Here is a 22877-nt window from a genome sequence, read left to right as displayed (position 1 = left end):
TCAAGATACAAAGTGTGCATGCATGAAATTATCTAAGAATAAATAAGACATTCCCTCCCCATTACCCTTATTGTTAATCTCTAACTTCAGACATTTTAGATGATCTTGAGGATAGCTCTACCAGTTCTTTTCTCCTTTGCACCAAAGCAGGAATACGCCTCCCTGTGGCTTCCCTATAACCTTTGATTACTATAGTTCTGATGACATATGAGACTCATCTGACTGAGATAATTCATGAAATTTCAGTCAACTGTGCACAGCTAAACAACACAGATAAGGGAAGAAAGGAAAGGTGGTAGGAAACTATTAAAGCTGGTGCAGAAAGAGGCAGAAACTGGAGGGGGCTAAAACAGGGCAGAGCAGTGAACTCTGGAACAGCTTCGGTAGAAGAGAACTGAAGTGAAATGAGTTTGGGAATACAGTACCATGGCTATTAGATGGAGAGAGGAGCATCAACAAAGGCTGGCTAAAGGTCCTAGGTAGTTCATAGTTCCCAAAGAGAACAGTGATTATGATTAGCTTGGCTTCCATAAATATGCACTGTATTGGCCTAATATATTGTGGTATTAATTCACTATACTTGGAAGCAAGAAAAATTTAGAAACTTCTTAAGAAAACGTCTTGAGTACAATAAAACTTCAGTAAGCTTCCATTTGGAGGTCACATATAAATGAGGTTCTTTACTGATTCACCACAATAGACTGAAACTGACAAGCTTAAACCCAAAATAAGTTACTAACAGCAATTGGAATTCCCACATTTCTTCTCGATTCTTCACTCTGCTAGTTACCTGTTGGGCCTGTGAGAATGAAGGAGCTGTGGCTGGTACCATTACATTTCTTCCAGCTTCAGCCAGCTGTCCATGTCTGCCAGCACCCCATAAGTAGACATCACATTTACCTCCCAGGTGCCAGTCCTAGAAAACCCACAGGCACCTAAAGTTAGGATCATCCAGTTGCTCAAACAAATACATACTGAGCACAAGCATATGACAACCACTACAGGAAACAGAAGGACACAGAAACACATGCATTTACAATCGAAAGACTGACTGAAACCCACCACATAGTAATCTTATCTTTACTGACCTCAGGCCTGGAAGTTGCCCAAGACATAATTTGTTCATCCATGCCATTGATCCACTTGCTGTTATCCTGCAAAACAGAGCACACATCACAACCAATGACGCCTTCCCAGGACCTAATCTGCTCCTGACTAGTGAAAAGACTCCCTTTCTAAAAATCATAGTGATATTAGGACAAGTCAAGAGTAGTTGTTCTTATTTCACTTTTAAAAAGATAGTGTCTTGCTATGCTGCTCAGGTCAGCTGCCTTCAAACTCTTGATCTCAAAATTCTCTTGCTTCTTCCTCCTAAGAAGTTGGAACTTCAGACATATGCCACTCCATCCAGCAAGCCCAACGTCATAGTAATTCAAACTTGCTTTTTGCATTCTAGTATTTACTTTTATTATACACGATTTTACTCTCACTGTAGCCTTGGTTCAAGGCTAACCATTCGGGGCTACAGAGATGGCTCAGCAGTTAAGAGCATTGGTTGCTCTTCCAGAGGACTTGGGTTCAATTCCCAGCACCCACATGGCCACTCACAACTGTCTATAACTCTAGTTCCAGGGAACCTGATACCCATGGTAAAACACCAATACATATAAAATAAAATAAATAAAAAAGACCTATTTTTTTAAAAAAGCTAATCATTCATGTTTACTGAGCGCCTAGAGGTGCAAAGCCATGTACAAAGCCTACTGCCTCCCTAGATTCTTTGTCTAGTTTAGTGGGTAAGTCAGTGACGCTGATTACTACTAGTATGTTTAAAGTGCACAGTAAATCAGAATCTCCATGTGGATAAATCTCACAAAGTGACCAGAAGGAAACAAAAATATGCATGATTAAGACACTTGATAAGTACCTACACATGAAGAGAAAAGTATGGAACTATGTATGGAGTCAGCAGACTCAGAAGGGCTGTCACCAGAAACCTGAATAGCCATTCAATAGAAAAGTATATTCTGATTCACATAAGGGCAGGCATGTCACTAGCTAGTCAGGTCAGCAAAGAAACCAAGGCATACCAAGCAATCATGGCGCAATTGCTACTTCAAGTGACAGCAGCTCAGGACTCACTCACCATGAGGAGTACTAGTTCATCCTCAGGAACAGGCTCTAGATCTGGGACAGTAAATGACTCTGGAAACTGTGCTCCATTGGTCAGGGCTTCTGCAGCTTTGATGGTGGTCGAGAAGCATTCTAACCAGGCCCACTCATTCGGATTCCAGGACACAGGGTCAGGGAGGCAGTTTTGATGGTGCGGTGGCACTGGAGGGCTACATAACAGCTGATCCAGATGAAGCCCCACAGCAAGGGAAGCCAGGCATTGCATGTAGGGGCTGTGAACAAGCTGGTCACCACAAACCACATGCGGCTAAGAAAAACAAAAACAAAAGAATGACACGTTAAGGAGCCTGTATCAGATATTCTGGATAAACATATGTTATAAAAGGTTTTAGGGCTAGTAAAGGGGATTCTATATATTCTTCACTCCATTTTTTCTCTAACATATATAAAATAATTTATATAACCATACTATATTCGTCAAAACTAAGAAACTCATGCTGATACAATATTAGCCAAATCAGAGCTTTATTTGGTTTTGCCACTCATATCTCTTTTTGTTTCAGAATCCAATATGGGCTCATATTGGACTGCTCTGTGTGTGTGTGTGTGTGTGTGTGTGACTGTATTTTTTTCCAATTATAATAAACAAGGTAGATAACAACTAACCCACGAAGACCTGACTCCTCACACATTTCTTCCTTTACCAAGAAAACCTTGGTAGTCATCAAAGACAAATTCTCTTTTATGGCAGTCTTTAAACACAGCAGAGCAAATCTATCACAGAGACCATGAAAATTAAATTCAGGTAAATTCTTCATTGAAATTAATTGGGTATGGAGTGAATAAATAATCTGAAAAAGAATGTGTCAACACCACACCTATTTGGGGGTTATAGTTTCATTTTACTCAGGTGAAAATAAAGAAAGAACAGGCTTAAGATGACCGAACAACTGCTTAGGTACAAGTGACTTCATTTCTGTCCCAACAGGCTGCACTTCCTTCCCTCAAATATCATGTCCCTGTGGGATAGGAGAGTGGGGTGGAATACAAATTCCAAAATACCAAGTATTATGGGAGTTATGGCCATGAGTTACCTTTTCATAGGCATATTGCTCTTGAAGCATCATGGGCAGTCGCTCCAGAAATGCTCTCATGCAGGGAGCCATATTTAATCCCAGAACACCCTGTTGTTTCAGGGCTGTCCTACAGGTTGCTAAAACGTGATTGGCAGAAGCCCATTCTGCTGTACAATTCACAACCAAAACATCCTGGTGGAAAAGTAAATAATGCCATATGATTAATTTGTTTAATTAAAGATTAAAAAACCATGCCATCACCATTCAACCTGAGAAATTCTCTCCAGTAAATGGATTAATTTTCCTTCTCATATACAAAAAAAAATGTCTAGCGAACTTTAAAACATCCTAATTTGTTTAAGTAAAACAAGCAAATAAAACCAAAGAAAAAAATGTGATCCACCTTAACAAACTTTCTTTAAAAACAGTATCAATTATCTGCTAGTTCACAGGCCTTGTAAAGACTAGGTATTCAGTACATTTCACAAGTCTGACATGACTATAGGGACATTAGCAGAAATAAATAGTTGTTTCCTCAGAAACACAACGTAAAAGCCCCAGATACCCCCTATTCTACGCAGTAAGCTCAATGGCCGTTTGTACTGCTTAGGGTGCTACACACTATAGTGCTCATCTTAAAAATATCCTAGCATTCGTTAGTTTTTATTTTTAATTTTAGTAAAAGCACTCACATAGGATTATAGCTTCTTTTTTTGTTTTGTTTTGTTTTTTCAAGATAGAGTTTCTCTGTATAGAAGAAACTTGCTTGGCTTGCTTGGCTTCTTCTTTTTTAAAAGATTTATTTATTATGTATACAATGTTCTGTCTGCATGTATGTCTGCACCCAAGAAGAGGGCACCAGATCTCATCACAGATGGTTATGAGCCACCATGTGGTTGGTGGGAATTGAACTAAGGACCTCTGGAAGAACAGTCAGTGCTCTTAACTGCTGATCCATCTCTCCAGCCCCAGCTCTGGCTTCTTTTAACACCATTTACACATATATAAACACACTGCACACTGACTTTGATCTTTGAGCATATGAAGACAGCTATAGGGTAATCAGAAGTCTCACAGCAGGTTGGTTAGCACTTTTACTAGAATCTTAAATTTTAAAGCCATGATATATTTTGGATACTTAAATGTTTTTGAGATTTTTTTTTCCCCATGGAATATTCTTTTGAGTTAGCTTAGTGCTATGAGAATTCATGTGAGAATTGTGAGAAATGTGGGAATCGACTTGTGTCTTCCAATGGGATAAATTAAAAAAAAAAAAATCAAATCAAGTACTTTCAGCAAAGCCCAGGTACAGAAGAAAGAGGCTAGGATGAGAAATGAGCATCCCCAGGTTCTAACTCCCTTCTACCATTAAATAGGTGCATTATCTTGGGCAAGTAATAATCTTTCAGATAGCAGTTGTTCCTCTGTAAAGTGAGGGGCTTGGGCTGTAATTTCTAAAACATCTCTAGATTCATACTTAACGGTTTGTTGTGACTGTAATGTTACCTTTGATCTATTTGAGCAAGCAGCTACCCCAACTTCTGGAATCCATACTGTGGTCTGAATAGCTCCAGAGCCTATCACAACAGTTTGCAAGACAGAGCCATCCTAAAATGAGATATATTTATCAGTACTCGTTTCCTGACTTTAGGCACTGTTGACACAACATCTGTTACTTTGCATTCACAAAATATACATTAAAAATAATTATAACTGAGCTGAATTCAACAACACTGACTTTATAAACTACGTTTTACTTTATATCTACTTTTCACTTTAAAGATACTTATCAATAAGAAAAACCAAACGATAAGAGACTGGTTTTATAGATGATTATCTTATAGACAAAATCATCTCCATAGGAGCTTTTCCATTACCCAAGACACTGTTACATAAAATATTCTTAATATTAGTTAATTTTTATTTTTTATTTTTTTTAAAATTTTTTTTAAATTTTTTATTTATTACGTATACAATATTCTGTCTGTGTATGCCTGCAGGCCAGAAGAGAGCACCAGACCTCATTACAGATGGTTGTGAGCTACCATGTGGTTGCTGGGAATTGAACTCAGGACCTTTGGAAGAGCAGGCAATGCTCTTAACCGCTGAGCCATCTCTCCAGCCCTAATTTTTATTATTATGATACAAACTAATGTAAAAAGTTTCTTAATGTTAAAAAACAAAACAAAACTGTGTTCTTACCCTTAAAGACCAAATGTTCATAAGTCCTCCAAGTCCACCAGACACCAAGGCCAACCCATCAGAACTGAAGGCCACAGTCCGAACAGGAGTGATGTGTCCCCGCAGCTGATAAACACACTTGGCTCCTGCCCATTTCTTACAGCCATCCTATAAATTATTATTTTGAATATGTATTAGTTTAAAAATAATTTACAGGTTCAAGATTCATGGCTCACTCTTAGAAATTTTACATTTCAGTAGTATGAAACAGGGGGTTGAGGTAGAGACACTTTCTACCATAAAGTTATTTAACTTGATGAACAACAATAAAGCAGCAACCAGGTTCTGTTTCTATACTTTTTAAAATTAATTTTATGTTTTTTTTTTGTTGTTGTTTGTTTTATTTTGTTTTTGAGATAGTGTTTCTCTGTGTAGCCCTGGCTGTCTTGAAACACACTCTGTAGACCAGACTGGCCTTAAACTCTGAGATCCACCTGCCTCTGCTGGGATTAAAAGTATGAGCTAACACCTGCTGGTTAATTTTCTGTTGTTTAAACAAGCAGAAATTATTACAGTTCAAAGTTCCAGGATCTGTAAGACAGAAAAATTCTGACTTTTGCTTGTGACCAATAGTTTGATTTGATGTAATTTTTATTTTCTCACCTAACACTGGTGATCTGCATATGATCATTCTATAAACAGGGTTCCCTGTTGTCAGCTGATGGATCTGTCTGTAACACTGTGTCTTCTGAGGCACTTCCCTCCTATCATTTAGCTGGTTACTCCTTCCCCTCTTCCTATACTTTGCTTCCTCTCTATTCTAGTTAAGACAGAGACTAGTACTGGATGCACCCATTTACCCAAAAGGAACTTCTTCAAAGGGTGATTGTATCACAAACAGAAGGGAGCTGCAAACTCAGAGATTCAGTTTAATCAGGCACTTAGTATTTTAAAGAATTGTAAAATGGCAATATTAGTATCATTATTTGGCATTTTTACTTAAAATAGTAGGTGGTTTGGCTTCTATTTTAAAAAGCAGATACTCTGTTAACAATAGGAACTTAATTCTACAGAGTCACAACCAGCTGTGCAGCAGCTGAGCACTTTACATTAACACTTAACAAACAGGTCAGAGCCCACCTAGTAACCGAAAGCCAAGGCTCTGAACATGTGGCAACAGTAAAAGGTTTCTGAATATGTCATGATCAAAAAATTAATGTGAAATAAAGCACATACAGATCCCAGGTGGCTCTGGTAGCAATTGCCTTTGCATTGTACGACCCTGCAGCCTTGGTTCTGAACACACATGTCCCTGCACTGTGCATGTTGTCACACTGTGCAACAAACACCACTGAAGGTTTCCTGAAATATCTTGGCTAAAATTTGATATTGCATGCTATGAATTGTCGTGATTTTTACATACAAAGCTTTCTGTTCTTATAGAAATGTAATGGTTTAATTACAGAAAATAAAGGATTTTTTTTGGTATTTTCCAATTACCATTTCTCTGTAAGTATCAAACTAGTATATCGTTAAGCTGTATTGCATTTGAGTATTTTATTTTAAAATTTGCTGTTTAAGACACTAATGAGTTTCATTAAAAAATTTTTTGACTTTGAAATAGAACAGAAATTCTAACAATTTTGAAATGATTCTAAATACACACCTGCCATTTTGTATTATGTATTGATGCAAAAGTGTTCTCAGTACTGACAATTATAAAATCAAAAATTGGTCAACTCTGAAGGACAGTGAAGATGGTCTACGTTATTCACTAATAAACATTCGGCAAAGACTTAATTCTTTAATGTGAAAATAAATAAGCACATGTATCCCATAACTATGTAAATTTGCTTTGTTCTTTAATAAATGGTAAAATCAGATATATAGCAAAGAATTGATCTAAAAAACTCTCATCATGATTTATTATCAGTGAAAGTTTGCTGTGCTCATCTGCTTATCTACCCAGACCAGGGTTGTGTAAACGAATTTCTTAGGTGAAAAGAGGTTGAGCGTAGAAAAGTCTAGGAAGTCTAGCTTGAGATGAAGCATGTGTCCTTCCTGGGTTTTGTCTGTGTTTTTTTTTTCTCTCCATACTTCCCCACTCCCAGATTCATGTATTTATGTGACTTGTCCAGATGCCTTTGTAAGTATCTAAGCTTGTAACTCTTCTTTCAAAACACTGGTTCTGTTGAGGCGAAGTTCTGACACTGGCAGGAGACACTCTGGATGGGAACTCCCACAGTGTAAGTCCACTGTACCTGACTTAACTCACGACTAGTATACCTACAACATCCATTTTAATCATCACCAACATGATCACTACTCCATGTGCATTACACGCCTCACAGTAATCAGTAATAACAGTGTCCTTTACTTATAAAAATGACATGAACTTAAGCGAGCATACAAATTACAACAATTACTTACATTTCCCTGATGGATCATGCCCTTCAGGTATAACAGGTAATGCCTTACTGAGGAGGAGTTATTGCACTATAGTTTCAGATAAAGTCACACATTACCTGGCAATTCGATTCCTGGTCCCACCATCCTTCTGAGCTAGTCATACTGGTCTGTGTGGTATCTTGTGGAATACGCCAAACACACACTAAGCCATTCTGACAGCCACTTTAAAAAAAAAAAATCACAAAAGGAGAACATATCAAATGAAAATCTGAAAATCTGCTCTTTCTTTTAGGTAATTTTAAAAAACCATTTCATGTGCATTGTTGTTTTGCCTGCATGTATGTCTGTGTGAGGGTGTCAGATCCCCTGGAACTGGAGTTATGGACAGTTGTAAACTGCCATGTGGGTACTGGGGATTGAACCTGGGTCCTTTCAAAGAGCATCCGGTGCTCTTAACTACTGAGCCATCGCTCCCGCCCCCTCTGTTAGATAATTTTACGGTGTTACACATTACAAAAATAGTAACAGACACTAAATCAACATTACTGGGAAGTAATACTATTACAAGCAAGTCTACACTATCACAAAAATCAACACAAACACAAATTTATAACATACGTGGCCATCAGTAACTGCAACTTGGATCCTTTCCCTGGAAGGCCGCACCAGGCAATGCCATTTACAGTGGATGGATGGCAGAGAGAATGCAGACAGCGCCAGCATCCTGAAACAGGTCCCCAGAGTTTCACATTTTCTTCTTTGGCACATGTCATAAGAATATGACCAGTTGGGTCCCATTTCATACTAACAAGAGTCTCCTTAAAATGGTAGGGGAAAAATTAGAATACTCACAGTATTTTTCCTTTGCATGTGCACATACTGAATCATTTTATCAACTGCTAATCACTACTATGTGGAAAAGATGGAAAAGAAAAAAAAAAAAAACCAGAAAAAATATTGCTTACTCCAAATTAGTGAAAATACTTATAAGCGTCTAGGGCATGTTTTATGTTTATAAACCTTGATCATTGTGCTTTTCTGTTTTTCTTTTTTTTGTGTGATTTTCATTTATGCATATGAGTATTTTGGTTGGATGCATGTCTGTGCACCATATGCATGCCTGGTGCCTGTAGAGGCCAAAGAGAGAGGCCAAAGAGGACACAGGAATCCATGAACTGGGGTTATAGTTGGCTGGAAGCTGCCATGTTAAATATTGGTAATTTGCTGGCAATTGAACCTGGGTCCTCAGGAAGCATAGCCAGTCCTCTAAAACTCTAAGCCATTTCTCTAGTCCTCTGTGATTTTTTAAATAACCCTCCTTCCATACTTTCCAACTCCTGGTTTCTTGTTTTTATGTCACCTGCCTGGGTGGTCCTTTAAACATCAGGACTACCTCTGAGGAACCACCATTGCTTTAGTGGAAGTTCTGGTATTAATGGAGATACTCTGGCAGAGGATATTTCTGGTATTCCTATTTCACTTTATTGGTTTCATTTCTTTTGTAGATTGATTTTAAAAATTCCACAGATTCTTCCATGTGAACACATGACACAAAGACTTTGTGTAACAACAGAATACTAAATCATAAGTGACCAATGAAAAATACTGTTGAAGATACTACTACCAAACAAAACTACAATAAAAATCCAGAAAAGCAACCATTGAGAAGATGGCCTTTACCTTATGTGCATCAATGAGAACAATGCCTCCTTTCTCAGCTGGTTCTTTTGTTCCCATCAACAATTTTCCATCAAAATATCCTACTGCAAATGGTCTGTCTTCACTGAACCAAGCAATGCAAGTGACAGATACTACCGTGATTAAAAATACAAGAAAAAGATGGATTTGTCATTATCTAGACAAATAATTATACACTTTGAAAGAGATCTGTGCTACTACCATAACATCAAGAAAACTTCCACATAGCTCATAAATTAGAACCTGCAGCCTAGAGCCCACACAACCCACTTTGAAGAACATCATTTATGATTGACCTCATTATTAACGTTTCATTCTTTTTAAGGAGGTTTTGTTAAAAAAAAAAAAGAGAGAGAGAGTAACAATTTGGTTTGTATTGAGGCACTGTACCAGGTTCTTCTTTTGGGAAAAAATCTACTATAAAACAGAACTAATGCCGGGTGCTAGTGGTACAAACCTTTTAATCCCAGCACTTGGGAGGCAGAGGCAGGCAGATCTCTGTAAGTTCGAAGCCAGTCTGGTGGTCTACAAGGGCTAATTCCAGGACAGGCTCCAAAGCTACAGAGAGACCCTGTCTCAAACCCCCACTTGAAAGAGAGAGAGAGAGAAAAAGAGAGAAAGAAAGAAAGAAAGAAAGAGAAAGAACGGAAGAAAGAAAGAAAGAGAGAGAAAGAGTGAAAGAAAAAAAGAGAAACAAAGAGAGAGAAAGAAAGAGAAAGAAAGAAAGAGAGAAAGAAAAAGGAGAGAAAAAGAAAGAGGGAGAAAGAGAGAGACAAAGAGAGAGAGAAAGAGAGAAAAAAAGAAAGAAAGAAAGAAAGAAAGAAAGAAAGAGAAAGAGAGAAGAGTGTGATGGAGGTGGGTCTTGTATCTATTTGTTGCTTTCATTGGTTAATTAATAAAGAAACTTGCTTGGCCCTCTGATAGGGTAGAATTTAGATAGGCGGAGTAAACGGAACAGAATGCTGGGAGAAAGAAGCTGAGTCAGGCAGTCGCCATGATTCTCCCACCCAACACAAACACAGGTTAAGATCTTCCCTGATAAGCCACCTCGTGGGCTACACAGATTATTAGAAATGGGTTAGATCAATATGTAAGAGCTAGCCAATAAGAGGCTGGAACTAATGGGCCAGGCAGTGTTTAAAAGAGTACAGTTTCCGATTCGGGGCATAAGCTAGCAATGCGGGTGGCAGGATGCAGCCCCACCACTCCATATCACAACAAGAGTGAAAGAAAGAAAAAGAAAGAAAGAAAGAAAGAAAGAAAGAAAGAAAGAAAGAAAGAGAGAGAGAGAAAGAAAGAGAGAAAGAAAAAGGAGAGAAAAAGAAAGGGAGAGAGAAAGAAAGAGAGAGAGAAAGAGAGAACAAAACAGGACTAATACCACATAAGCCACAGAAAATCTGCTCGCTTCCTTCTGATGCCCTAATCAGTGTTCTCCAGCTCTTAAGACTGTCTATCCGAGCCTCTAATCACATTGCTTTTCTGCACACTGTGAGCTGGAAAGTAGAAAATAGTACCTAAAGGGCAGGGCAGGACGGGGAGGGACTGAGCACATGGGGAAGATTTTCCTACTAAGCCTTTCAAAACTTTCTAGCTTTTGAACCCTATGAAGTTATCAAAATTTTAAAAGTGGATTAAAAAAAAACAAAACCTAAACATAATAAACAAATAGAATGCTTATTTCTCCTGTCAAAGAGAATACCATCAAATTGGCCCTGTGACCTCTGAATTACTTGATTCCAGTCAAATAACTAATAACAACTGCTAGTAATATATGCACTTACTCAAAGTGCATGTAAGGAAATTTTCAGTAAGGAAAAACACAGGCAGAATTTGTTTCATCTGCTGAGTCAAGGAACCTTCCTCCTCCACCTTCCCCTATTTCCTTAATTTTACTCAGTTGTTAATTATTTGTTTTTACCAATAATTTTTCTCCCCTTTGATATCTCTAACTTTTAAGTTACATTTAGAGTCTGTTAAAAATGTTAAGTCATTCACACAATGAATGAATGACTAATATGGTATAAAAAAGTGAAGTTTCCCTTTACCAGAGAGATAGATACAATAAGGAGTGGGAGAGAAACAGATTCACTCAGCATTTAAACTCAACCAAAACCCTTTTCATCTATTTGTCTACTTTCTTGACTAGTGTAACATCTTACCATCCTTTCGATAGCAGTGCTCCAGTTCTCGGCGGTGCATAGTGGACACATCAACAACTTCAATCAGTCCTAGAGACCCATCCATCCGACCGACCAGCAGTAACTCTGGAGACTCTCCTGACCAGGCTGTAGCTGGACCTTCTTCTGGCCAAGCCAGGGCAGATACCCAGTGAGGTTGAATATCTACTAATCCTTTTCCTCCTACAGGGGGAGAAATGTTAACTCACACTCATTTGACTCTTAAAAAAAAAAAAAAAAGAACAAGTACCAGATGTGGTGGCACATATCTTTAATCCCACTAATCAAGAGGCAGAGGCAGGTGGATTTCCATACCATGGAATATGTGAACACCCACATAAACAAATAAATATAAAAATGCCTGGCCAAAAATTTTATCTCTGCCAAGCATAGTGAATACGCCTTTAATTCCAGCATTTGAGAGGCAGAGCCAGGAAGAGTTTGAAGCCAACCTGGTCTACAAAGGGGGTTTCAGGACAACCAACAGAGAAACCCTGTATCAAAAAACAAAACAAAACAAAAAAATTATCATGGAAAGAAACATAAATGAGAGAGCTACTTCAAGCGACTCAAAATTACATAGCTTAAGCCCTAGCAACTATCACTTCTCCTCAAGGCCTATTTACTGCTGCATTAAAAGCAGCTTTGGTTTACCATAGTAGGTATCTGAAACTTTCAGAAGGTGGATCTTGTGCAGGATTTTCATAGTTGTTGAACAGTTCATGGATTTCCAGGGAAAGTCAAGCCAAGCCACTGCTTGGCCTACACGACTAAGTGAGAGGAAGGCTGAGTGGTACCCAGGGCAGCATCCTCAGAAAGCACTCTTACCATTAACTTGCCAGATGTTCACCATCTTCTCCAAAGCCCCAGCAAGGTATTTGCCACTGATACTCCAGGAAACAGGTGAGAAGCTTGGGTCGCTGGGTGATCCAAGGCTTTCCTCAGCATCCCCCTCCCTAAAATGCAATAGATGAGTGTGTAATTTACTGTGGGATGTTTTGTACACCATAAAGATTTGTCACTTATATTGGTTTAGTAAATGTTGAGTGGCCAGCAGTCAGGCAGGAAGCATAATTGGGGTAACCAGACAAGGAGAATTCTGGGAAGAGGAAGAGAGAGGGTCAGTCACTACCCAGAAACAGAGGAAGAAAGATGATAATGCTGCACTGAGAAAAAATACCAGGCCATGTGGCTAAACATAGACAAGAATTATGGTTAATTTAAGTTGTAAGAGCTAGTTAATAATAAGCCTGAGCAAATAAGCCAAACAGTGTTGTAATTAATACAGTTTCTATGTGATGATTATTTGGGTCTGGGCAGTCAGGTAACAAAAGTGCAGTCTCCGCTTACATAATTCCCACCCGCATTTCTAAATTTAGTGATCTGGATTTTAAACCTTAAAGCAAGGGGTGCACCCAGGCCAGTTATCACAGGATATTCTTTAATTGCCATCACAGAGAAGATATCAATTATGAAAGAATGATGCTTCAACTACTCACAATTAAGACAGAATTTTTCAGCAAAGATATTCAGAATTGTTATGGGTTGTAAACAGGTACTATTCAGAATACACTTATTTCTGTATGTCTAATGTATTCATAAGGTCTCAGGAAAAGAATACCCAGGGAGAGAAAGAAACTTCACTAAATTCACTGTTAGTTGTGATGACAATTCATACAACCATTGTGAAAATTAGTTTGGAGAGCTCTCAAAAAAAAAAAAAAATGAAAACAGAATACTGTATGTATGTCCCAACTACTTCACTCCTGGATTCATACACTGAGAACTCCATATTCTACCATCGGGATATTTGTACTCACATATTTATTGCTGTGGCTTTTGTTTGTTTGTTTTTACTGTAACGTAATTGGTATCAACCTAGTTGTCTATCAACAGGTGAATGGATAATGAAAATTTAATGTCTATAAAAATGGAATCATATTCAGTTCTAAATAAAACCTTATCACAAAATTTGTAGGAAAGTGAATGTATAATATTAAGTGAGATTATGTAATCTCAGAAAGAAAAAAAAAACCCACATGATTTCCTTCATATGTGGAATTTAGCCAATATATGCAAACAAATGTACATGTGTGTATACTATAATCTACAGGTAAGAGAACAAAAAGGCTAAATATTAGGAGATGAGGAAGGAATACATGTAGGTAATGAACATGAGTTTTAAAGAAGTATATAAAGCCAATTATGTTTTAGTTCTAACTCTGCTGTAGAGTTTCCATTTTTTTGTGGTAGATATACACATAAAAATATATTTAGTAGTGCCAGCTGTCCTGACTACATAGAAGTTCAATGAGATACATAGACGTTGGGCTTGGTTAATTTCAATGTGTGTTTTTTTTGTTTGTTTGTTTTCTTTTCTTTTTTTTTTGTTTTTCGAGATAGGGTTTCTCTGTAATTTTGGAGCATGTCCTGGAACTCGCTCTTGTATACCAGGTTGGGCTCAAACTCACAGAGGTTTGAGCCTCCCAAGTGCTGGGATTAAAGGCATGCGCCACCATTACCTGGCATCGACATGTGATTTTTTTTCTATTTGAAAGCATTTTATAGTAAAGTTTACTAAGTCAATTAAAAAACAAAAGAAATAGCTACAGTTAGTTACAGTACTATAAGAATGTAACATGTTGATACAAAACAATTACTCTAATTTCCAAATAATCACTGAAGACTGATGAAAATTAGTATACTTTTTTTTAAATAAAATCTCTTTTTAATAAGGAATAAAAGGATATAAACAAATAGAAAATATACATGAAAACAAATGTTTCAAAATGATTTAGAGACTCATTAAAATGTGTGATTATGTCTCACAGTACAGTGTAGATGTACTATAATGTGTACACACACACACACACACACACACACACACACACACACACACACACACACAGTATAGATGTTACCTTAAAAATGTCTACTAAAACAGGCCTGCAAAGTTTTCCAGCTGTTCTAACATGATAAGAAAGTAAATGAACATTTGAAACAGGGCAAAGTCTAAGAAAGTCTCTTATTTATGTGGAAGCAGCTGAAAGCAAAACCCTAGAAGTCTCTGTAGAATGACTAACACATTATGAATGGGACAAAAAAAATGCCAATATAATCAAAGTAGTTAATACTTTGGAGAGGCCAGGTATTGCTCCAATTAAAAAGATGTGTTGTTCATTTGTCCTCACAGCTAAAGCTTAAAAGAAAGAATGGAGTGGATTGAAAGGAAATAACATTAAGGGCACGGGAGTAAGGAAGCTTGTTTTGAGAAACACACTGTTCACCACTTGATTGATGGCATGGATGCCACTGTTTTTGAATTAGACAATTTGTACAGACTGGAAAATAAGGTTACAGATGTTTATAACACAGTAGCACATAAATATCTGTTCATTACCCATGATGTCTCAGATTTTGAGAACAGGATGCCGGAAAAGACAACTAATAACATAATCTGAACTCTTCTGTCTTTACAGGAGATTGGATTGGTTAAAAGAACAGAAGCTGAAAGGGCTGTCACACTTCTGTTTATGAAAGACTTCAGTTAGAAAATATAGAGAAACCCCAAGATTAGTAAGAAGGCAAGGACTAAATAACAAAAGGCTATGTAATAATTTTCATACAGTTTGAGCTCCATCGTGGAGCCGTAGGAACCCAGAAAAAGTTGAAGTGGGAATGCAGAACATGTCCACTTAGTACAAGCAGTGATACAGCACATAAGGCATTGGCAAGGGTCACAGAAACAAGCTGGTACTTTATGTATATTTTAGTCTTGTATTACCTACCTCTATGAGTTGAAAAAGAACATTTCACAATATCCAGTCTATAAGACACAGCTTGTAACATAAATTTTTTTTCTTTTTTTTCAAGATGAGCTGAGCAGACCTCGTACGACAGCTCTTTTTATTTCTTTTTCTTTCTTTCTTTTTTTTTTTTTTGATATTTATTGAGCTCTACATTTTTCTCTGCTCCCCACCCTGCCTCTCTCCTTCCTCCTTCAATCCTCCCCCCAAGGTCCCCATGCTCCCAATTTACTCAGGAGATCTTGTCTTTTTATACTTTCTACTTCTCATGTAGATTAGATCTATGTAATTCTTTCTTAGTGTCCTCATTGTTGTCTAAGTTCTCTGGGATTGTGGTTTGTAGGCTGGCTTTCTTTGCTTTATGTTTAAAAACCACCTGAGTGAGTACATGTGATAATTGTTTTTCTGGGTCTGGGTTACCTCACTCAAAATAATGTTTTCTAGCTCCATCCATTTGCCTGCAAATTTCAAGATGTCGTTACTTTTTTTTTTCTGTGTAGTACTCCATTGTGTAAATGTACCACATTTTCCTTATCCATTCTTCGGTCAAGGAGCATTTAGGTTGTTTCCAGGTTCTGGCTATGACAAAAAAGCTGCTATGAACATAGTTGAGCACATGTCCTTGTGGCACGATTGAGCATCCTTTGGATATATATCCAAAAGTGGTATTACTGGGTCATGAGGAAGGTTGTTTCCTAATTTTCTTAGAAATCACCACACTGACATCCAAAGGGGCTGTACCAGCTTGTATTCCCACCAGCAATGCTGAAGTGTTCCCTTTTCCCCACAACCTCTCCAGCATAAGTTGTCATCAGTGTTTTTGATCTTGGCTATTCTTACAGGTGTAAGATGGAATCTCAGAGTTATTTTGATTTGCATTTCTCTGATGACTAAGGATGTTGAACATTTCCTTAAGTGTCTTTCAGCCATTTTAGATTCATTTGTTGAGAGTTCTCCATGTAGGTCTGTACTCCCTTTTTTATTGGATTAAGTGTTCCTTTGGTGTCCAATTTCTTGAGTTCTTTGTGTATTTTGGAGATCAGATCTCTGTGTGATGTGGGGTTAGTGAAGATCTTTTCCCATTCTGTAGGCTGTCGTTTTGTCTTGTTGGCCATGTCCTTTGCTTTACAGAAGCTTTCAGTTTTAGAAGGTCCCATTTATTAATTGTTTCTCTCTGTCTGTGCTGCTGGGGTTATATTTAGGAAGTGGTTCCCTGTGCCAATGTGTTCAAGTGTACTTCCCAGAAAATTAGTATACTGTTATATATCTATAACTAAGCATTTACTAATAGGCCCTATGCTAATTTCTAATAAGCCTAAATAGAGTTTAAACTATTAACGTTTGACTTTCGGAATTACTACCATGGAAAATTAAACATATACTCTGGAGATTTAGAAATACTATTCTTAAAAAAAAACCTTTACAGTTTTAATGAGAACAGACTACGGTGGCACCACCAAGCCGAGGCGTGCTAAAGGCGGCCTCAGCTTTATGCCAGTGGAACAAGCACTTACAGTCTATTGAACACACAGGTCTGTTGCAGTGAGTACTGCTTCTTGGTCACATTCCACACCCGAATAGTGCCATCATTGCCACTTGTAGCCAGTAGGCCTTTTTTATTACACCAAACACATGTCATTACCTAGAAAAGTTAAAATAGATAAGCCAAGTCAAGTTTTGATTTAAAGGACTTCATCATTTAAAATTCTATACAAAAGTTATCTACCATAAAACTGTAAAATTATCCATGATGCAATCCAATATACACTGTTTCATTTTTTTAAATGCCTTGTAAAATACCTACATTTTTTGTTTGTTTGTTTTAGTTTTCCAAGACAGGGTTTCTCTTTAGCTTTGGTGCCTGTCCTGAAACTAGCTCTTGTGGACGAGGCTGGCCTCGAACTCAGAGTTTCACCTGCCTCTGCCTTCCGAGTACTGGGATTAAAGTCGTGCTCCACCTCTGTCCAGTGTAAAATACCTATTTGAAATACAGCTTTAAAGTACTAAGCCTAAATTCATTCAAATTATTTGAGACCTATTAAAATCTTTTAGCAAACTTTTATTTATTATCAGATCTATATGTGTGAATGGGGAAGAACATATATGCCCAATGAACATGAGGCAGTCGCATTTTGGGGAGTCAGTTCTCTCCAACAGTATGAGTTTCCCTTGGGTCATTAGGTTTGGGTGTTAAACACTTTAACCCAATGGGTCACCTTAAAGGGTCCCTATTAAAATCCTGTTTAATTCAATAAAGATAAACATTCTCACATGTTGAGAAGGAAGGACTCCAAGAGGCAGAGCAAACTGCCACACACGTTTCTCATATCCCTTCCAGATGGCACTGATGCCGGTGTGTACTTCCCATGAGACTGGAGATAGTGGCTACAGGCCTGTACTGCTTTTGCAGAGGACCCAAGTCTAATTCCCAGCACTCACACTGGCCAGTTCACAACCACCTGTTAACTCCAGCTCCAGGGGGACTCTGGCCTCCATGGGTACCTGTACTCACATGCACATATCCCTTCTACTCTTTTACATACCACAATCAAAAAAAATCTTTAAAATTTTTAAAATATAAATTCTAAAAGTAATACAGAATATGTAATAATTTTAAATCAATTAATACATTTCAGTACTTGCTTCTTAAAAATTCAGAGGCCACCTGGGTGGTAGTGGTGCACGTTTTTAGCCCTGGCACTCAGGAGGCAGAGGCAGGTGGATCTCTAAGTTCGAGGCCAGCCTGGTCTGTAAGAGCTAGTTCCAGGAAAAACAAAATAAAACAAAAATTCAGAGGCCCACTATATTAGTCAGCTACAGTAGATTAGGAATGTCCCTTGTTGCATAGATAAGCCTTCCTTTTTTAGGAAGTGATTTCTTTCTGTCAGCCTACACACAAAGAAACTAGAATTGGCAACTACTTAGGTAAATCTTAGTAATCATGTATATATGTGTGAGAAAAAGAGACACAAAAAAGAGACATGGAGACCTACACTCTGAGCAGTCAGACAGGTAATTAATACACCTTATATTAAAAATACATACTCTGTTTTGATGAGCCTCCAACTTGATAAAAGAGCATTTTCTGAGATCTCCTCCCATATCGGCGAGTGTTTGTGGAGCAGTTTGGTTGTCACGGTCATGTGCAGCAAGAGTGCACACAAGCTGTTGAGCAGCCCATTGCCTATGCTGTGAGGACAGCCTAGAGGAGAGGCAGCAGGCTGCCAGGGCATTAGCCAGCTCCAGAGGGCCTACAGCAGAAGGATCATAGGAAGGATGGGCATACAATTGGGCAATAAAACCTGCTTAAACAAAACAATGAAATGATGCCCAGGTGAGAGTTGGTGGTGATGAACAAACAAAAATGGGTTAACCCATTTCTTTTATAAATTAGTTCTTTTTAAGCAATTAGTATACTAAGGTATGCATATAAGATATAAAGTATTTATCTCACACCAAATTCTATAATAAGTCTGATTCACTTCAAATGAATATTTTATTATACATCAGTTGTCCTTGTTCTAAAGATTTAGACTGGGAATACAGCAGAAATCACTTTCTAGCCTATGCAAAAGCAAAGGGCCCTTAAGAATAACAACCTAGTGTCTGCTGCCTACAGAGCACATTAGCAAGGACATAACCAGGGTTACAGCTCAGTGACAACACATGATCAGGACGCACAAGGCCCTGGGTTATAATACTCAGTACCAAAAACATGAATCACTTTAAAAATGGATCTTGACAGCTAGTTAAGAAACTAAATCAATGGATCCAAAGTCCACCAATCTCAGCTAAATGTTCTTGACTGAAGCAAAGGTTAGATAGTAATTTAAGAAGTCCTTTCAAAAATATTATCTTAAATACTATTTTTACTTAAACTGTGTTAAAGAATCCTATCATTTACGTCGATTCAAGCCATTACCTATAACACTACTAATTGGTCCATTTTTCTAAACACTCATTTCCACGTCTGTGTAAGCCTGTAAACCCCGGCACTCGGGAGGCACTGGTAAGAGGAGTGCAGGTGTGAGGCCAACCTGGGACTACATAGTTAGACCTTGTCTCAAATACCAAAGCTATCTCTGTAATTCTTTTATGTTCTAAACTTAAATGTCCTTTATCACATACAACAATGCGAAACTATACCTCTTAAAACATGAGTAAGACAATTACAAGACTGTACTCAAACAGTATGAAACCTACCTTTCTTTTCTACTTCTGACTTATCATAGTTTGGTCTCAGTTTGGCTCCTTTGTCTGCCAGTAATGCCACAAGGGCTTGAGTTACAACAAAGTTTGGGGAGGTTACAAGCTTATTTTCTTCAGCAATTCCACGGAGAAAGCTGGGTAAAAACTTCCGCTGAATGGGATCATCGACTGTGGTGAGGTTGACACCAGTTGCAGCAGAAATCAAGTTCTGAAGAGGCAATTGGGACAATTTAATTTTTACATATCTTTTGGAAGAAAAAGATTTAATTTCAAAATGTTCTTTAAGACTCCCTGGGAAAAACAGGGCAAGAATGCCAAAAGTTGCCTTACCTGTGTACACAGTTGCACTAGCAGCTTTGCAGCACTTGGCGTATTTGATGCCAGGCATCCCACTGCTGTGCTGAGGTAGGCCAGGCAAGAGATGGGCTTGCTGGACTTGCTGTGCCCACCTCGTGAACGCTCTGAGGTGCTTGCCATAGCAGAAGGGCTGGTGGAAAGGCCGGCTCTTCCCGCTGCCGCTAAGCACATTAACCGAACCAGTGTACGGATATCTGTTAACCCCAGAGACTCAAGACCAGCAGCCAGGCTACAACTGGAACCACTGCCAGGAGAAAAAAAAAAAAAGCATATCAGACACACACACACACACATGTTTCCTTTTTTTAGTTTTTCAAGACAGGGTTTCTCTGTAGCTTTGGAGCCTGTCCTCCTGGAACTAGCTCTTGTAGACCAGGTTGGTCTCGAACTCACAGAGATCCATCTGCCTCTGCCTCCCGAGTGCTGGGATTAAAGGCGTGCGCCACCGCAGCCCGGCTGAAAAAAGGTTTCTTTTGTTTGTTTGTTTGTTTGGTTTTTTTTTTAGTTGTTGAAAAAAATTTCGCCTCCTCCCCGTTTCCCATTCCCCTCCTCCTCCTCCCATACATCGCCCCTTCCCCCCACTCCTCTCCCCCTTTGCACCCCACATACACACCATCCTCATCATCAAAGACAGAAAACAAATAAAAGTTATTTAATCCTCAGTCCCACATGTCCTTATATCAAAACGTGATGTAAAACTGAAATGGTCATCTCAACTTTTTCTTTATAATGAACATTGTATGCACTGAGAGTTATCAATAAACTAGAATATGACATTTAAAATGTCAACAGAGTGAGAACTTTCAGTCTGGAAATCCCAGGTAGCCATCCTCTAGGTCAAGAAACAAAACTTTGGCAGCACCTCAGAAGCTTGTTGGGCACTCCTCAAAGCCATGCTGCCTTCAGAAGTAACTGCTGTCTAAGGTCTAAAGCTATACGTTAGTCTTGTCTATTTTTAATCTTTATATGATATGAGTTCTGCAGAAATACTCATTCACTCTTTGTTTTTTTTTTTAAAGATTTATTTATTATGTATACAACATTCTGCCTCGATGTATGCCTGCATGCCAGAGGAGGGCGCCAGATCTCAGTACACATGGCTGTGAGTCACCATGTGGTTGCTGGGAATTGAACTCAGGACCTCTGGAAGAGCAGTCAGTGCTCTTAACCTCTGAGCCATCTCTCCAGCCCCTCATTCACTCTTTAATTTAATTTTTACCTAGTATCAACTGGAACAGCTTAATTTTCAATTTCTGGAACAACAAAAAAGATATACAACTGACTCTGTTACTAAATTGGTATTTTTTCAAGCTAAAAAGAGCCAAGCAGGAACTGAATAAATACCAATAATGGCTAAGTCTAACCTATGTTCATTCAATATCATATTTCAAGTCTCCCCTCCCACACTCCTGTGTGAAATCCCTCAAAAGTAACTGCATCACTGGACACAGCACGTACCTGACTGAGAGAAGAGACAGCGCTCGCATGACCATGGTTCTGGCCAGAAGGACCTGAGCTGCAGCAGTCACTCTCCTTAAAGCCACCACTCGGTCATGAGGGTTTGCCAGGGCTGCCGCCTGCTCTCCTAATGTTACTCTTCCCGAGGAACTCTTTTCCACAGAGCCATGGCAACCTGAAAGCAGGATTTTGTTCCGTTCTTTACAAAGTAAGATAAAGTACCTGGACTATTGAATTATTTGACTACATTTTATGTAGAGTCTGCAAAGAAATGTAACAAGAAATGTATTTTGCTCACCTAGATAGAACTAGCAGAACTTCTTTAAGATATTAAACTTAAAGATTTCTGAGTTAATAGGAAAAAATTTCTACTAAATATGTTTGTTTTTTATTCTTTTTATGTGTCACTTCTGATATTAACAGATATGAGAAAGGTATTTTAAAAAATACTTTGTTTTTATTTTATGTGTACAAGTATTTTGCCTTCATGTATGTATGTGCACCATGTGTGTACAGTGCTCAAGGAAGCCAGAAGAAGGCAACAAATCCCCTGAAATTGGAGCTATAGACATTTGTGAGCAGTCATGTAGGAGCTGGAAACAGAACTCAGGGTCATCTTACAAGAGCACCAAATGCTCTTGTAAGCACTGGTCCATCTCTCCAGCCTAAGAAAGGATATAAATAAAATACACTTTGAATACATATAGAGTTAAGTCATTAATAGAGCTAATTTTTAAATTCTGGGATGTGTGTTGAGGGGGAGAGAGTGCATGCACATGTGAATTTGGCCAGTCTAGTCTAATCAATACTCCAATCAGGTGCACTGGAAGATCCTATTGGTGGAAAACAACAGAGGAAAAACCTCATATCAAATCTCTGGCCTATAGTCCAAGTCCCTCCCCCATCAGATGGCTAAAGAGACTTGTTGGTGTGAAGAGGGGTTAAATCATTAGTTTTATTATCTACCTAAGAAAAGTATTAAAACAAGATCAATGACAATCAGCCTTTCAGCTTACCAATTTGCATCAGAGTCTCTTCCATACTGTTGGTAGCTGTGACCATTGCTACTGATGCTCCTAGTGGATCACTGTCAGGGAACTGAACTGGTTCTGGCACAATGCGCCGGTCATTTAAACCAAGTGGTCCAGCAAGCAATTCAAATTCTTCTTCACCTGTTAATTTTTCATCTTCATCAATATCTAACATGTCCCAATCTTCTGGAATTTAAATAAACATATGGCATGTAAACATAAACATGGCATTGTTCTGCTAAGAGAGGTTATTTTAAGATACATCTAAAATCATCTAAAATGTTCAAGTCAAAAGTCAAGGCCCACAAAATGAACTAGAGCACCATCTTTTGGAGACCTGAG

The 22877-nt window shown here is 38.3% G+C and overlaps 1 protein-coding gene across 7 annotated transcripts in view; it reads right to left on the bottom strand.

Annotated features, from left to right (window-relative positions):
* Herc1 (HECT and RLD domain containing E3 ubiquitin protein ligase family member 1) overlaps positions 1–22877 on the bottom strand; it is a 162867-nt gene that overhangs the window by 22795 nt on the left and 117195 nt on the right. For 5 of the 7 annotated variants that reach the window (XM_050126066.1, XM_050126085.1, XM_050126094.1 and 2 more), the window contains exons 47-63: positions 22521–22721; positions 21505–21679; positions 20020–20290; positions 19684–19897; positions 18526–18782; positions 16995–17122; positions 12503–12630; positions 11657–11857; positions 9480–9610; positions 8418–8617; positions 7916–8021; positions 5412–5558; positions 4716–4817; positions 3228–3401; positions 2147–2440; positions 1089–1154; positions 791–916 (exon numbers count right to left, since the gene is read on the bottom strand). In XM_050126066.1, coding sequence (XP_049982023.1) covers positions 791–916; positions 1089–1154; positions 2147–2440; positions 3228–3401; positions 4716–4817; positions 5412–5558; positions 7916–8021; positions 8418–8617; positions 9480–9610; positions 11657–11857; positions 12503–12630; positions 16995–17122; positions 18526–18782; positions 19684–19897; positions 20020–20290; positions 21505–21679; positions 22521–22721 — 2921 coding nt within the window. The remainder of the gene's footprint in view (positions 1–790; positions 917–1088; positions 1155–2146; positions 2441–3227; positions 3402–4715; positions 4818–5411; positions 5559–7915; positions 8022–8417; positions 8618–9479; positions 9611–11656; positions 11858–12502; positions 12631–16994; positions 17123–18525; positions 18783–19683; positions 19898–20019; positions 20291–21504; positions 21680–22520; positions 22722–22877) is intronic. The other 2 variants (XM_050126103.1, XM_050126079.1) reach the window with 2 other exon arrangements.

The sequence above is a fragment of the Alexandromys fortis genome, unplaced genomic scaffold, assembly GCF_014885135.2.
Source record: "Alexandromys fortis isolate MF-2015 unplaced genomic scaffold, M_Fortis_MF-2015_v1.1 scaffold_22, whole genome shotgun sequence".
Lineage (NCBI taxonomy): Eukaryota > Metazoa > Chordata > Mammalia > Rodentia > Cricetidae > Alexandromys > Alexandromys fortis.
This window is presented reverse-complemented; position numbering and strand designations above follow the sequence as displayed.